Raw genomic sequence first — 17087 nt, forward strand, 5'->3', positions numbered from 1 at the left:
GACTCATATATTAAATCAAACACTTAAAATCTGTGTTTTGCCAAACACCATGAAAAAAAGCTAAAAGGCAGACGGTAAACTGGGAGGAAAACTCCAACATGGCAGACAGAAAAATATCATACAGATCAGTAAGAAAAAGATGAACTTTCTGGTTGAAACATGGGAAGGGAGAGGAATCATACTTTTATTTCTCCAAAATAAATAAACCTATTTGCATATGAAAAAGTACAGCAGTGATTATCTCAGTAGATATCAAAGAAATGCAAATTCAAATAAGATGTAATTTTTTCACCTACTGGTGGGGCCAGAATAAAAATTAGGATAGTGTATGTTGTTGGCAAAACTCAGGAAAAAAGCATTCTCATTCTCTCAAGGGGATGGAGACTTTCTGCATGAAACTTTGGTGAAATGTATCAAAACTCTTAACTGCCTAATTCCACTTCCAAGAATGACTCTGAGGAAATAGACAATGAAAATAATAGAAATGGTCATAATCCACAGCACTTACTATGTGGCAGGCACTCTTCTGAACGCTGTACATGTATTTCTTCACTTATCTACTGTTATCAGTCCTACATAACACTCTCTGTAAGATGAGAAAACAGGAGCAAACCTAAATGTTCAACTACAGTAGGCTGAAAAATCCACATTTACAATGCAAAACAATGCAGTCATTAAATAGGATGTCGTAGATGTATATTTGTTGACATTAAAGATGTTTATATTATTAAATGACAAAATGTTATAACATGGTATTAAAATGATATGTATATATGGGGAAATAGCTGCAAATAAGTATATCGTGGCTATTTCTAAGCATGGGATTTTAAGTCAGTTGTATTTTTTTTTTTAGATATTTTTTCACTTATTTATTTGGCTGTACCAGGTCTTAGTTGGGGCATGCAGAATCTTGTACTTGTGGCATGCAGGATCTTTAGTTGTAGCATGTGGTATGTTTATTGTTGTGGCGTATGGAATCTAGTTCCCTGACCAGGGATTGAACTCGGGCTCTCTGCAGTGGGAGCTTGGACTGGTAGCTACTGGACCACCAGGGAAGTTCTGTAATTAGTTCTGTTTTAAAAGGGGTGGGAAAGTGAAAGTGTCAGTCACTCAGTCACGTCCAACTCTTTGCAACCCTATGGACTGTAGCCCGCCAGGATCCTGTGTCTGTGGGATTCTCCAGACAAGAATTCTGGAGTGGGTTGCCATTCCCTTCTCCAGGGGATCTTCCTGACCCAGCAACTGAATCCAGGTCTCTCACATTGCAGGTAGACTTTTTACCAGCTGAGCCACTAGGGAAGCCCAAAAGGGGTCAGGGGTGCGCATAAATGCACTGATGCTTCCCAAATACTGAAAAGTCTAATTTAAGCAAAAATTCTCAGAATAATACACTTAATTAAAATTATCTATAATACTGCAATTGCCTTGAAAATTTAGGGAAGTGATTTGAATTCATCTCCTAAGAGGAAAAGTTAAGAATTTTATCTGTGTTATCTGAAACATCTCCTATACTTTGCAGCACAGTTAGAGGCAATTATGTTTAGAGAACTTACAATCTCTCTTTCCAAAGAACTCATTTCCTAGATTCTCCAAGACAAGTTGTAAGGGAAGTGGGCTGAACACACCTGCTAAGCAAAGGCCTAGTATTCAATCCAAGAGCTGTGAGCTGTAGATCATGATCACACACAGGCCGAGCCCCTCTGTGGGTTCCTGAAAGTCCATAACTTTCTGTCCATTACTCAGTAAGAGCTGTGGGCAACAGGATGTTGGTTCATGGAAAGGAGGACCTTCTTGCAGGGAACTGCAAATGAATTCATTAAATTATTTATTGATAACTATGCAATGCACTGGTGGCTAGCGAGAATAGTATCATCAGTATTTTGAACGCATCAGTACATTTCTGTGCATCCCCTACCACTTTTAAAATGCAATTGATTATAGGACTTCCCTGGCAGTCCAGTGTCACAGAGATGCACAGATCAAGTCCTGTCTTTAAAGGGATGACAGGGTGATAGGGAGAGTTAAGCGGAGAGTTACAAATACACTATGCTAATGGCCAGGCACAGAGCACAGTAGGTACAAGGGGGCAGAAATGCTTGAGTCTGTCTGGGGGTCATGGAGGCTTCATGTAGAGGAGCAATAAAGCTAGTCACTCTGTGCATGCATGCTCAGTCTGTCCGACTCTGCAACCCCATGGACTGTACTCTGCCAGGCTCCATGGAATTCTCCAGGCAAGACTACTGGAGTGGGTTGCCATGCCCTCCTCCAGGGGATCTTACCCACTCACAGATTAAACCTGAGTCTCCAGCGTTTCCTGCCCTGGCAAGCAGATTCTTTTATTGCTGAACCACCAGGGAAGCCCTATAGCCAAGTATTAATATTATAAGAATCCTATGGCTGATTCATATCAATGTATGACAAAACCCACTGAAATGTTGTGAAGAAATTAGCCTCCAACTAAAAAAAAAAAAAAAAAAAAGAACCCTAATTATCTAATATCTGTAGCTATTGACTAATTTATGTACTAGGTACATAAATTAGTCAATATAAATAAATAATAAAATAAAAATAAAATTATATATAATAAAATAAAAAGTAATAAAATTAAAATTATATAACAATAAAATTAAAATAAAATTAAATAATAAAAATAATAATAAAACATAAATCAGAAAATGGTTAGGCGTGATTGGTGTTAGGTGTCTGGGGAGCTTAGATTTCAGTACTTATTTTTTCTCCCCTACAGAATTCTGGAGAGTACACCCAAAAGTCATTAACCAGCAGGGAAATAAATGAGGTAGAGAGTTTATCTGTGAAAGCAACCTTCACTTCCATGTAGAGCTTCCTGGTAAATCAGACTTCAGAAAATTCCAGATCTTGGAAACTGAAGACACAGGAGTAACTGTCATGCTATGACAGGCCCTGCACACAGGCCTCCTTCAAAACACACTAGCTTCAGGTGAAGAGAGACAGTGCAGAGGGAGGGAGGGCAGGTAGGGATGGGGGCTGGGTATGAGAGTGGATAGGTGAGATCTTGCCCGGGTGGTTTTATTGTATGAGCACAAACTATACGAGAGAGAAAGAGGACATGGTGGGTAAGGAGAGTGACCTGTCACCCCGTGACCCTGCTCCATAATGAACCACGGGCCAATAGATGTCACTGTCATGCATCACCTGTGGAGAATGACTAAATCTGGGGAAAAGACAGTAGGGGTAAATTTTCCAGATACAAATTTCTCTCCTTTAGAAGAGACATTGAAATGAAGATATTAAGGAAGATGTTTAGCTATGTGTTAGAAAGAATGCCTGAGAATGAATTGGCCCACCTATGACTACAGACCCCCACAAGGGCCTTTGCTGGTGGCTCAGTGGTAAAGAATCTGCTTGCCAATGTAGGAAACACGAAACGTGGGTTCAATCCCTGAGTCATGAAGATCCCCTGGAGAAGGAAATGGCAACCCACTACAGTATTCTTGCCTGGGAAATCTCATGACAGAGGAGCCTGGTGGGCTACAGTCCATGGAGTCGCAAAGACTCTGACACAACTGAGCATGCATGCACGCACAAGGACTATTATGACCACAAAGACAGAACAGGAACACTGCTTCAAAGGTTAAGATACATTAGGGCAGGGAATGCCCCTTACTGACCACCAGGTGGCACCATAGACCAAACACAGCTTGGTTGTTAAGTCTATAAAGTCTGCAGTGTGATATGAAAGTGAAAGTGAAGTCGCTCAGTTGGTCCAACTCTCTGTCATGGACTGTAGCCTACCAGGCTCCTCCATCCATGGGATTTTCCAGGCAAGAGTACTGGAGTGGGTTGCCATTTCCTTCTCTAGAGGATCTTCCCAACCCAGGGATCAAACCCAAGTCTCCCACATTGTAAGCAGATGCTTTACCGTCTGAGCCACCAGGGAAATCTGCAGTGTTCGCTCTCAAACCTGGTAGGGCTAGATACATACAATGGAACATTATTCAGTCTTGTAAGGGAAGAAAAGGGACTTCCCTGGTGGTCCAGTGGCTAAGACTCCAAGCTCCCAAGGCAGAGGGCCCAGGTTTGATCCCTGGTCGGGGAAGTAGATCCCTCATGCTGCAACTAAGACCTGATGCAAATAAATAAATATCTTTTAAAATAATAATAAGAAGGGGGAGAAAATTCTGACACATGTGACAGTATCAGTGAACCATGAAGACATTATTCTAAGTGAAATAAGCCAGACAGAAAAGGACAAATATTACAGGATTCCACTTAAATAAAGTACTTAGAATATTTACATTTATAGAGATACAAGTAGAATAGTGACTTCCAGGGGAATGAGAAGTCATTGTGGAGTGGTACAGAATTCAGTTTGAGGAGATGTCAGGTTTTTCTGAAGACAGATGGTAATGATGGTTACAGAGCAAAGTGAATATACTTAACACCGCAGAACTGTGGCTAGGTTCACAAAAATGACCGAGATTGTAAATTTTATGTTATAGATATCTTACCACAATTAAAAAAAAAAATCAGAGGCTCACGCTGTTGTCTTTGTGTGCTCAGTTACTCAGTTATGTGTGACTCTTTGTGACTTCACGGACTATAGCCTGCCAGGCTCCTCTGCCCATGGAATTTTCCAGGCAAGAATACTGGAGTGGGGTTGCTATTTCCTTCTCCAGTTGTCTTATACCTGCTGAAAGTCCAGGAGGAGGATGTACCTACTAGAACAGGTAAAGAAGGAAGAAAAGCATGTTTCCAACAATCTTGCCCCTTCTGACCTTGGCTTCCTCCCTAAATCCTGAATCAGCTTTCTATTTGCATCTTGTTCGCTCACTTATTTATTAAATGCCTACTAAGTGTTGGCCTTGAGCCAGGCACTGAGAGGACATTCTGCAGGGGCCAAGCCATTTTCTGCACAGCTCCAGTTCCTCTTGTCTATTCCAGTCGCTTTCCCCTAGCCAGTCCTTCAGCCCAAATCTTTTCAGCTTTCTTCTCTCAGTTTTCATTTTAATGAAAAATACCTTGGTTCACATCATATTTTAATTAAAAAAATTTTTTTTTAAATTTTGGCTACACCATGCAGTATGTGAAATCTTAGTTCTCCAGACAGGGACTGAACCCACACCCCCTACATTGGAAGCACAGAGTCTTAACCACTGAACCACCAGGGAAGTCCCTTGTTAAAAAATTTTTTTCAAATTGTTTTGGCATATTTTAATTTTAAAAGAAGGCCTTCCCTGGTGGCATAGTGGTAAGGAATCCATCCACCTGCCAATGCAGGAGATGTGGGTTCGATCCCTGGGTCGGGTAGATCACCTGGAGAATGAAACGGCAACTTGCTCCAGTATTCTTGCCTGGGAAATCCCATGGACAGTGGAACCTGGCGGACTATAGTCCATGGGGTCGCAAAGAGTGTGACAGGACTTAGCGCTAAACAACAATAAAAATTTTAAATGAGGATTAGAAGTAATGGGTGGAGTTTTCTAAAGAAGATGCCCTTACTGCAGAGAATCCAGGGGCAGTCACAGCCTTCCTCTGTTAATCAAGTTAGATGAAAATACGCTACAGCAACAAATAACCCTTGGATCTCAGTGGCTCCACAAGGAGTTTACTTTTTGCTCATGTGACCTGTTCAACACAGTTAGTAGAGAGGGTCTGCTCCTCGGTCACCGAGGCTTATGGTAGTTGCACCTCCAAGGACCCAGTTTTCTGAGCAGAGACAGCAGGGGAAGAGAGTGGAGAATTAGATTGGCCTTCCCCAGCCTCCATCTGAGACAACCCACATCCCTACCATTGACATCTCAAGGCTCAGGACTGATCACATGGTCCCGTCGAATGCAACTAGACTGTTTGGTGAACAATACTCTATAGTTTCTTTCTAAATCTCCCTATTTGTTTATTTTAACCAGACCATGTGGCATGCAGGATCTTAGTTCCCCAACCAGGGATGGAACCCATGCCCCCTGCATTGGCAGTGGGGCGTCTTAACCCCTGGACTACCAGGCAAGTCCCTCCAGTTTCTTGACTCTGCTTTCACTAGATGAATAGTATAGTCGTGATGACCTGTTTTCCTTGTTGCCCTTTCTGGACTCTACTCTTCCGAAGAGGTCAAGCCCTCACATTATTTTGTGACTGTGCCTGCCACGGGGCCTGGCATGTGGTAGGTGCCCTTTGTTTGTACAGTGGATAAAAGACGGCAGAAAGTAAAGGTGACCCAGAGGAAGGTAGAGTCAGTACTGGGAAGGATTTGTTTTAGGAAGAGGTGCCATATCTGACAAATGAAGCCAGGAGGGCCAAGAAACCAATTCCACCCGATTTTAAGAGCTAAACCAAATGTCACTGAATAGAGTTGGACATTTTAAGTGTCACAGATCATTGTTGGGGTTCAGAAATTCCAACAACGACAACCAAAGAGAGTGCACATGTAGAAGCAAAGTAGGACCCCAGGCAGCACCAAGTGGCTTTGGAAAAAAATCCTCTGACCCCAGAGCAGTTTTATGAATGAAAAGAACTGGATGTGAAGGGAGGGGTCTGCCTTTCTCAGAAGTTTTCAGAGTTAACTAAAACCAGGGTGCTAGTCCTAGGTTACCTGGAAAGACCTTGATTTATCCAACTGTTTTTCTCTGGTAGAGAAATAAAAAGGATCAACTCTACAGAATCACTGCTAGGTTAGAAAATGAGCAGTTTTATAGGCCTCAGTTTGCAAAATAAGTAGGTTCATATAGAATGCAGAAGATATACAAGGACCCTTTAAGTTATAAGCAGGGTGACCATTCAAGTTTGTCTCTGTTGTTACTGGTTAATTTATTAGTAACACGTCTCACAGTTACTCTCAAAACTGTTTCTGTTTGGACAATAAATTGCAAGGTCATCCATCCCAGTTATAAGTGATAACTGGCTGGAAAAAGGTGACACTAGCCTGGAAAATCCCATGGACGGAGGAGCCTGGTAGGCTGCAGTCCATGGGGTCGAAGAGTCAGACATGACTGCACGACTTCACTTTCACTTTTCACTTTTATGCATTGGAGAAGGAAATGGCAACCCACTCCAGTGTTCTTGCCTGGAGAATCCCAGGGATGGGGTCACACAGAGTTGGACACAACTGAAGTGACTTAGCAGTAGCAGTAGAAGGCTCTAGAAAGGGGCAGAAGAACAAACATTTCCATTGGCTGGAAACACCCAGCTTGTGCTGGGCTGGGCACCTAAGATGGCCTGTTTCAGGGCTAAGAAGTTGGGGGACCCCTGGGACCCTGGCGGGTTTAGGGGATGAGGGAAGCCTGGATGCTTCTAGCACTTCCTGAAGAGCAAGGGCTGGGTCAAATGAGAAAGAGGTTGGCGGTTGGCTGCTTGCCCATGCATTTGCTATCTTCTTGACCTTGGGAAGGTACATAAGGCATCTGACCATCACTTTCCTAATCTGTAAAATGGGGGTGTTTACCTCCGAAGGCTGCTTCTCTTATTTAACTGTTGGCCACTATTCTTCCATTATGCAGCTGACGACACATAAATTATGGGAGGGCAGACTGTGCCAGTACAGGCTCATAATTCTCAGAGCTACATTTATGAGCCAAGTACTCAGGCAGTCAGTGCACAGTATCTGACTTCCAAAGGAGAAAACGGAGACTTGGAGAGAGAACTTGTATAAGGTCACACAACTCATACATGGCTGGGGAAGACTGACCCCAGGGGGAAAAAAAGCTGGTTCAAAGCTCACGCTCTAACTATATAAGGGCTATTGAACTGAAGGGAGGAAGCCGCCAGCGGCCAGCTCTGCTCTTCTCGGACTCCCGTCTCCAGGGCTCTTTGCTCACCCGCACAGTCCCTCCAGGATCGCACCCTGGAAGAGGAGCAAACACAACAAAGGGCGGAGGAGAGCCTGGCCGAGCGGTCGACATCCCACAAAACGCGATGACTGGACCCCAGCACACCACTCGGCGACGGTGCCAGGCGTCCTCTCTTCGGTCCAGAAAACAGGCCACCTTTGAGACTTGCTCCCTGGGCGGGGAGGAAGCGCGGAGCGCCCGGGGTCGGGCTGAGAGCTTACGTAAGGCCAACCGGCGGCTGCGCCCGGGTCTCCCAAGTGTGGGCGCTGAGCCCCAGGCCCAGCGGGACCTCCCTCCGGTCCGCTACCCCGCGTCTCTGCCGAGGACCACCGGCCCGGACCCCGCGGCGTCCGCGCTGGGCGGGGGCGTCCTCCCGCAGCCACCCAGCTTCCCGGGGGAGGAGCAGCGCATCGCGCAAGCATCCGGGAGCGGCGGAGGGGGCGGGAGGAAGGGCGAGAGGAGGAAGCGGGATTTAAACGAAAGGCGGTGACGCCACACAAAAGATTTCTATAGGCTCCAGGGAGGTTACGGCTGAGGCGGCGGCGGCGAGCCCGGGGGCGAGGCGCGGACGGGAAGAGGAAAAGCCTCCAGCGGCCCCGGCGGGCGAGCAGGCGGCGGCGCACCCACGGCCGTGCTTCGAGGTGAAGCCGCGCGGGGAGAGGAAGCGGGTGTTTTCCCCTCTGCCTTTCGGCCCCCGCCCTTCCTTTCAGTTTCTCCCGGCTCGCTCGGAAGTTGGAGGTTGACAAAAATGGCAGGAGCCGGGGTCCGGGCGGGTCTCTGCAGCGCCGCGGGGACCTTCTGAGTTGACCGGGCCGCCCGGGAGACGCGCGCGGCGGCGTCCGATGCTCAGGGCCCGCGGTCCCGGGAGAGCTCAGCCGCTGCGGGCCCGAGGCGAGGAGGAGGCGACGGGGATGGACTCGCGCCGACAGCCGGCGGCGGGCCGTGGGGCGCGCGGTCCGGGAGGGCGTGCCGCCTCGGCTCCGGGCCGCGCTCTGTGAACCGGCGAGGCGGGAAGGGGCCGCCGCGGCGCCCGGCACGCCCGGGCGTGGCGGGCGGGCGAGAGCGCGAGCGGGGCGGCCGCTGTGCGCAATCAGTGCAGGCTCCCGCCCGACTCTGACTCGGCCGCGCCAGCACCGGCCACACCCTCGGCCCTGCTGCCGCCGCTTCCCGAGAGCGGGAGGCAGGAGATGCCCACTGGGCGGCCGTGCGTCCCCGTGGGCCAACCCCGGCCGCCGTCGCGGGGAAGTGCCGCCCGGCGGGGTCTGGACGCCTGAAGCCCACGTGCGCCGCCGAGCCCGAGGTGGCTGACAGCAGAGCCTGCTGGAGCCGCCGCCCGCGCTCCTCCCCGAGGAAAGGATTTTGATTTCAAAGAAAGAAAGGAAGGAAGGACAACTCCCAGCTTCCCTCTCCCGCCCCCCCTGCCCTGGCAGTCGGACCGGGCCATGCCCAGGAAGGCGGCGGCGGCAGCCCAGAGGAAGGGACTTTCCTGGCACTCCGGCGACGAGAAGCGCAGTCTGTGAGTTTGCTCTGTCCCGGTTCATGGTTCCTGCAAGCCCTCCAAGAGGCCGAAAGCTGCAGCCCCTCACCGCGCCCCGACGAGCCGCCTGCGTTTTGTGGCCCCCGGGCCCGCTCCGCGCCGCCGGGGCTCCGGCCGCCGCAGCCCAGTGCCCTCTGCCCGCAGCGGTGGATGGCATGATGGTGCGGGGAAGGCACCGCGGCCTTGGCCAGCTGAGTCGCGACGGCCGCGGGGGCGGCGGCATCGGCAGCGGCGGTGGTAGCAGGCTCCCCAGCGGCATGCCAGTGCCCCCCGGGCGCGATGGCTAGCGGCAGCGCTGGGAAGCCCAGTGTCGAGGCGGCTTCTCCGGCTCCAGCGAGCGCCGTCGGCGGGGCCTCGTCGCAGCCGCGGAAGAGGCTGGTGTCCGTCTGTGACCACTGCAAAGGCAAGATGCAGCTGGTGGCCGACCTGCTGCTGCTGTCGAGTGAGGCGCGGCCCGTGCTCTTCGAGGGCCCCGCCTCTGCCTGCGCCGGCGCCGAGTCCTTCGAGCAGTGCCGGGACACCATCATCGCGCGCACCAAGGGGCTCTCCATCCTCACCCACGACGTGCAGAGTCAGCTCAACATGGGCCGCTTCGGGGAGGCAGGGGACAGCCTGGTGGAGCTGGGAGACCTGGTGGTTTCCCTGACCGAGTGCTCCGCCCATGCGGCCTATCTGGCGGCCGTGGCCACGCCGGGCGCGCAGCCCGCGCAGCCGGGCCTGGTGGACCGCTACCGCGTGACGCGCTGCCGCCACGAGGTGGAGCAGGGCTGCGCCGTGCTGCGCGCCACCCCGCTGGCCGACATGACCCCGCAGCTGCTGCTCGAGGTGTCGCAGGGCCTGTCGCGCAACCTCAAGTTCCTGACGGACGCGTGCGCCCTGGCTAGCGACAAGTCCCGGGACCGCTTCTCGCGTGAGCAGTTCAAGCTGGGCGTCAAGTGCATGAGCACCAGCGCCTCGGCGCTGCTGGCCTGCGTGCGCGAGGTGAAGGCGGCGCCCAGCGAGCTGGCGCGGAGCCGCTGCGCTCTCTTCAGCGGGCCGCTGGTGCAGGCGGTCGGCGCCCTGGTGGGCTTCGCCACCGAGCCGCAGTTCCTGGGTCGCGCGGCGGCTGTGAGCGCCGAGGGCAAGGCGGTGCAGACCGCCATCCTGGGAGGCGCCATGAGCGTGGTGTCGGCCTGCGTGCTCCTGACCCAGTGCCTCAGGGATCTGGCGCAGCACCCCGACGGGGGCGCCAAGATGTCGGACCACAGGGAGAGGCTGAGGAACTCGGCCTGCGCCGTGTCTGAAGGCTGCACCCTGCTATCTCAGGCTTTAAGGGAGAGGTCTTCGCCCAGGACTTTACCGCCAGTGAATTCCAATTCTGTGAATTAGCACCCCCCAATCCTCAGCCTCATCCCCTGTTCCACCCCCCTACCCCCCACTCCCAGGCTAAAGGAAGATAACATATTCTCTTCCCTTTTCCATTTATACCAAAGAAATCAACGGTGAAGCTTGCCCCCTACCCCCCGTCCCGTTAAATACTCGTGAGGAATCTTCCAGAAGGCAGGGCCATGCATACATGCCATTTATGCACGCACTCTGAGGGCTCCCGTGCCCCACCAGCCCAAGCACAGTAGGGACCAGCAGGTGGAAGATGTGACTTATGCTGGTTGCGGTGTTAACCCCCGCCCCCTAACCCAGCTCCCCTTCCGGGACTCCTCAACTAAATTTTTATTATTAATTGGGCAGGAAGGAGGTCATGGGTTCATTTCTTTTTTGGTCTTTATTTTCTTCCCTAATTAAAAGAAAGGTTACCTCAGTTTTCACTCCTTAGACATGGATGTAGCTACCTTTTGTTTGTATGTTGTTATTTTTTTAAGCAGTCGTGATGGATTAGGCGTATACTTGGTGTGGAAAGAGTATGACTTTGCCATGTGATTTGCAAATGGGGGGAGAAAGCTACTGTGAGTGTGTGTTTTATTTTTTAATTTACACTATAGAGTGATCCCCCTCCCCCAATGTCAAGTTTTTACCTTGCATGTACTGGAGTATTTATTTCATCTATTAAAATGTTATGTTTCTCAGATGATTTTCTGCAATGATTGTTGATTTTTCAATAATTGTAATGTTGCAGGCTGCCTGTCATTCCTGGAAAGGCACCCTAGAAAGGTTTCGCTTCAGTAGTAGTGAGGTGGGTCCCTTTATGCTTTTTCCTAAAGAGTTAACTTATTTGAACAGCCTAGAATTCAAGAAGAGAGAACTGTTTGTAGAAAGAAAACTGTCCCCTTGTAAAGGCAGGGGACACATACAGTGGTTACCTATAGTGCTAGAGTGGCTGTTTAGGTTTTCTTTGTTTTTTTCTGTCTTGCTTCTAGTTTCTCCTGGAAAGTAATTTTGCATCCATTGTCCCCTTCTCATCTTTCTGTCCTAATGAACAGGGTTCAGGCTGACTGCAGTCTGATTTGTATTCCGCCTGTCTTTTTCAGATTAAGGCTCTTGCTAGTCCCACATGGAATGTACGCACGGGAATCTGTGTATGGACCTGCAAAAGTACTGTGTATTAAATGAGAGTATGTAGACAGGTCTGTTCAGACAAGAACCAACTGCTCTTGATTTTAGAAAACCAAACAAATGTAGACTATTCAGTGGAGGAGGAAGTATTCTGAAAAGTGTGATAATAACTCTCTAGACCCAGGGCATGATGGCAGGCGAAGGACTTATCTTTGTGACCTTGGTCTAAGATATGGCCCGGTTGCTTGTATGTTGGATGCTTTGTTCAGTGAAATCTGAAATTAAGGTAGCAGGTCCTTTCTGCAGACAGTTTTAAGAAAAAAAATATTGGGGGAGAGGTGTATGGTTTTGCTGAGTTTTGAACATTTTCCCACTGAAAAAACAACAAATGTATTTGTCGTGCCTATCAGAGAGCTACATGGATAAAACTAGTACATGGCTTAAATTTGCTTAGTTTATTTATTTATTTTTCTTGGGATTTGTTGTGCCTAAACCTTTGCAGTTGTCACAGAGCTGAAAAGAAAAAGATTTTTCCACTGTGATATGTTAGAGGAAAGTTGTAGTGATTGTTTTTACTTGAGTGACTGTATTTATTACAAGAACATTGTATTCAGCATGTAGAACCTCTTTAAATCTATGTTGGGTTACTTCACTCCTTGAGCTTCTCTGAAGTTTGAAAAAGTCTTAAAAGTGGTCAAGTGTATACATTTTTAAAAACAGTCAAGGGAGCTGTTCTTTTTCTCTCTTAGATTCTGGTAGATTTAAATTTCTGAAGTCTACAAAAGATGAAAATAACCTTGAATGTTTATTTCTCTCCCCCTGCCCTTCTTTAAGTCTGAATTCGTCAGGTTCAGGAAGGATTTAAGGGGAAAAAACCTACCAAACCTATGTGCCAGTGACAGTCCTGCTTGCATATAGGAATTTTTACTTACTTTTATTCATTGAATTTCCGTAAGTAATAATTGCATGTTTCCTTTAGCCTGTGCAGATCACAAAGAGTCAACTGAATGGAACATAGTAAAGTAAAACCAGAGCCAGAAATCTGCAAATTTGGTATCTGATTAGGAAAAAAAGAATTGCCAATTGTTCCTTGGACTCATTCCTTGCAGAAGCAATTTTCAGGACAGTGCAAGCCAAAAAAAAAAAAAAACCCCACTTTCCCTATCTACTTGGATGCAGTTAACTAGCTAGTCACCAAATTAATTTTGAAACTTCTTTTCCTCTTAGCCAAGTGACCACTGCTTTTAACATTTCTATGTATTAAAGATTTTTGGACTTGTAGTTGAAATCTCTGTCGTCTGAAATTGATCAAAGATTCTGTTGTGTGTTGACCTCTTTTTTTCTCCCTCTATCTCTAAGATAAAGTTTAGGATTTTTCATCCAGCAGGTGGCTTGAAGTGAATTCCGCTTGTATGTTTTCAACAGGCTTCAGGAAAGTATAGAGTGAGGAATGCGCTGTGTTTCTGTGTGTCTGTATCACTTGCTTAGCTGGGCACAAGTCTTTGGTATTTTAACTTTCTCCGGATACATTGCTGCTGTTCTTTAGTCGTTAAGTTGTGTCCAACTCTCTTGCAACCTGGTGGACTGTAAGCCTGCTGGGCTCCTCTGCCCATGGGATTTCCCAGGCAAGAAAACTGGAGTGGGTTGCCATTTCCTTCTCTAGGAGACCGTCCCGACCCAGGGATCAAACCTGTGTCTCCCGCTTGGCAAGCAGATCCTTTACCACTGAGCCACCTGGGAAGCCCACTTCTCCCAATGTACCAAGCAGCTAAACTTGTTTTTTAAATAGCCCTGATTTTGTGAAAGAATCTCAGACCTATTTCCTTGGGTTTAATAAGGGCAGCAGAGATACTGGTTCCAGGAATAAAATCACAGTGGCCTGATTTTTTTTTCTTTTTCCAGATTAAACCACCCTAGAGTTAATTTAGATAGCTATCCTTGGGCTCTTCTGACTTCCGAGGGCAAGTTTTGTTAAACACGGGCTAAATGGACACCATCCTGACTGAGAATGTTGTAAACCTTCCTTTGAATGGTCCTGAGAGAAGGAAATGATTATGGCACTGTTCTCGAAACAGAAGCCATTATTTATGACAGTCAACCGAAGTAAATGGGACAAAAGGCTTTCAAACACAAGACTTCACTAGAAAAAAAGCATAGCTCTGTCTTTCCTTGGTTGTTTAAGCTTGGCCTTTTTCTGTTACTCTTTCTGGGTTGATGTTAGGAAATGCAAAAATTACGTGTTTATGTGTTTCGAACTCCAACCTCATCTCCACCCCAGTTTTTTCGTTGTTTTTTTTTTTAAGTCACGTTTCTAAAAAAATAGAGTTCATAATTCTGGAAGCATCATTTAAACCTGATTGGTTATTTTGCAAATACTTTTTTTTTAAGCTGGCATAGGGATCTAAAATATTTGACAGTTTGAAGCAGCTAATTTTAACAGAAACACCTGTTTTTTTTTTCCAGAATGAATGTGACTATGGTAACATGCAGATCAGGCAGAGGATTTGAAAAATGCCTGCCAAAGCCTCTTCTGAGCTTTGCTCAGTAAACAGGAGTTAAGAGAAGAAATCTGTGAAGTCCTAGTGGTACTTTCACTGTCAGGCCATCCCCTGGCCCATGGGGTGCTTAGAATTCTAACTCCTGGAAGAGCCATGAAGGAACCCACCTCTGGTTCCAGGGTGGACACAGGTACCTGTGTTCTCTACAGGCAAATTCTTGTCTTGATTAAAAAAATTTTTTTTTCTTTTTTTGCATGAGTATGTGTGAAATGAATTGGCTTCTTTTATTGAAAGCAGGGGTTTTTTTGAAAGCAGGGTTTTTATTTGGGATCATTTGGATAGGTGAGTTGTCTGGTTCTACTCAGTGGCAGAGGTTCAAAGACTGGATTGATCTGATGCTGCAGGGGGAAAAAGTGTTACTTGTATCTATGATTGGGGTTGATTTAATTGAACTGTAAAGCCCCTTCAGGTCAGGGATTGTCATACTTGGCACATGTGCAGTTTTGTTTTTTTAAGTGAATGTGTGTCAAGATACCTGCCTCAAGTAAAGCCAAGTGTGAAAGTGTTAGTCACTCAGTTGTGTCTGACTCTTTGCAACCCCTGTGGACTGAGGCCCACCAGTCTCCTCTGTCCATGGGATTTCCCAGGCAAGGATACTAGAGTAGGTTGACATTTCCTCCTCCAGGGGATCTTCCTGACCAAACGATCATACTCTGGTCTACCTGCATTGCAGGCAGACTCTTTACCTTCAGGCCACCAGGGAAGCCCACTTTTTTTTCTGGAAATGAAAGTTACAATGGGCCTTTGTTCAACGACTGTAGAGCAGGGGACCAGCAGTGTGTGCCAGCCACTGTCACAGGTGCTGGGCTCCAGCTCTGAGGGCGCCCTGGTTCCTCCTTTTGTAGAAAGTCGGGTGCTGCTCCAGACTTGGTCAATGGACTGGCAGTAACATCCCCATCGTAATCCTGGGCCCTACCTCTGGCCTATTTCTGTCAGCAGCATAGGGTGTGGAGCAGTCTGAGTCTCCTCCAGCTCTCCCAGGTGGTTCTGACCCAGGCCCAGTCTGCAAGGCCTGCTGGTTCCTTTTAATTTCCTGTGGACCCTGTAAGCTCTCAGTGCTTCTATATCAGGAGGCAGCAGCATTTCTACAAGTTTCTTGTTTGCTCAGGTGTTGTTTTTTTTTCTCCTGGATATTTTGAGCCCTTTTCTTCACTTAGGATAATTTAGGCTCTCCTGCCAATTTGGAATTGGCAGGTTTTTCTTTTGGGGGTTTGTGTGTGTGTGTATGTGTGTATAGGTACAGAGTCCTTGTTCTCTTAACTCCCTTTGGAGATAAACTGAAGTCGTATAATAGTAAACTGGCAACTTGGCTTTCTGTGTTTTTGCATGCTGTTGACTCTTGTCCTAGAAAACTGGAACTAGCAGACAACCTAATTAAAAATCAACCCTTCAGCTCTTTGGCTGCCCAAGAAAGAACACTTTGCTCTTGAGTTTGTAAAGTACTTTATTCAGAACCAAATGAAGCACACAGACTTATTCCAAAGCTCATTTTGGGGAAAAGCCAAAGTTTGCAATATACTCAGGAAATACATCTTGAAGGCCAATCATGCACCAGGAATTAGGAAGATCTTTTAGATCCTTCATATTCACAAGGGTGGTTCCAGGAGCTGGCTTCAGCACCAGCAGATAGCAGAATCTTGGCCCCACCCTTGACCTACCCAGTACTATCTGCTTTGTCAAGATCTCCATGGATTTCTGGGCACACTCACTTTGAGAAGCACTGCTTGAGGAGATAATATGTAGCCACCATGGCCAAATCCTTGCTCTACTCTTGACCGTGGGAACCTAGGCATTTACTATGTTTATTTCAGTCTTTTCTGTTTATCATGTATGTTCATGTATATGATGTAACTGGCTCCTTCCAGCAGTCTTGTGAAGTAGGCAGGTATTACTCACTGTGCGTGTCATCTAAACATTTGTACTTCTGTTTTCCTGTTGTGAAAAATATTTATGATGAATTCCCATGAAGTGCAAGACCTCCAGAGTAGTCCTATCCACTTACAAGATGATCGAAAATATTAACGGAAACGTTTTATGTTAAAGTCAGTTTCCCCTACGGATCTTCTTTTTTACCCTTCCAGTAACTTGACACAGCAAATACATTGTGATGTCCTTGAGGAGGGCGCAAATAAAGAGCATAGCCCTGTCTTCTAAGTCTTCTGTTCTTCTCTGGGGCAAACCTATCCAGATTCTTGGAAATGTTGGATGTCTAAAGTTCTTCAAAATGTCAAACTTCCAGGAAGTGTTTAAATGCTATTTAGGTTTGTTAGTACAGTTTAATTAATAGCAATTAATTATTTACAATTTACTGATTTCAAGCTTTATTCTAAGTATTCACTAATAACTTTTTTTTTTTGCTGAAGTAGGACATAGAGAACTTTTTAAAAAATCCTCTGTTTTAGGGGAAAAAAAATGTTAGTCACTTAGTTGTATCTGACTCTTTGCAACCCCATGGACTGTAGCCCACCAGGCTCCTCTGTCCATAGAATTTTTGAGGAAAAAAATTGGAGTGGGTAGCCATTCCCTTCTGTAGGTGATCTTCCCAACCCAGGGATGGAACCTGGGTCTCTTGCACTGCAGGTAGATTCTTTATCACTGAGCCACCAGGGAAGCCTTTATGCATTCAAGGTTAATGAGCATATTGCCCTGAAAATTTTTCTGCCAAAATTGCAGTATATCACCTAATGTGGTTTCTGATTTCCT

General features: G+C 47.1%; 1 protein-coding gene across 1 annotated transcript; it reads left to right on the forward strand.

The window, feature by feature from the left end:
* The first annotated feature begins 8294 nt into the window (after nt 1–8294).
* On the forward strand, nt 8295–11401 carry TLNRD1 (talin rod domain containing 1). Its single transcript, XM_043921845.1, has one exon. The coding sequence runs from the start codon at nt 9619–9621 to the stop codon at nt 10705–10707; it is 1089 nt and encodes a 362-aa protein (XP_043777780.1). The 5' UTR covers nt 8295–9618; the 3' UTR covers nt 10708–11401.
* The last annotated feature ends 5686 nt before the right edge of the window (nt 11402–17087 follow it).

This window comes from Cervus elaphus, chromosome 13, assembly GCF_910594005.1.
Source record: "Cervus elaphus chromosome 13, mCerEla1.1, whole genome shotgun sequence".
NCBI lineage: Eukaryota > Metazoa > Chordata > Mammalia > Artiodactyla > Cervidae > Cervus > Cervus elaphus.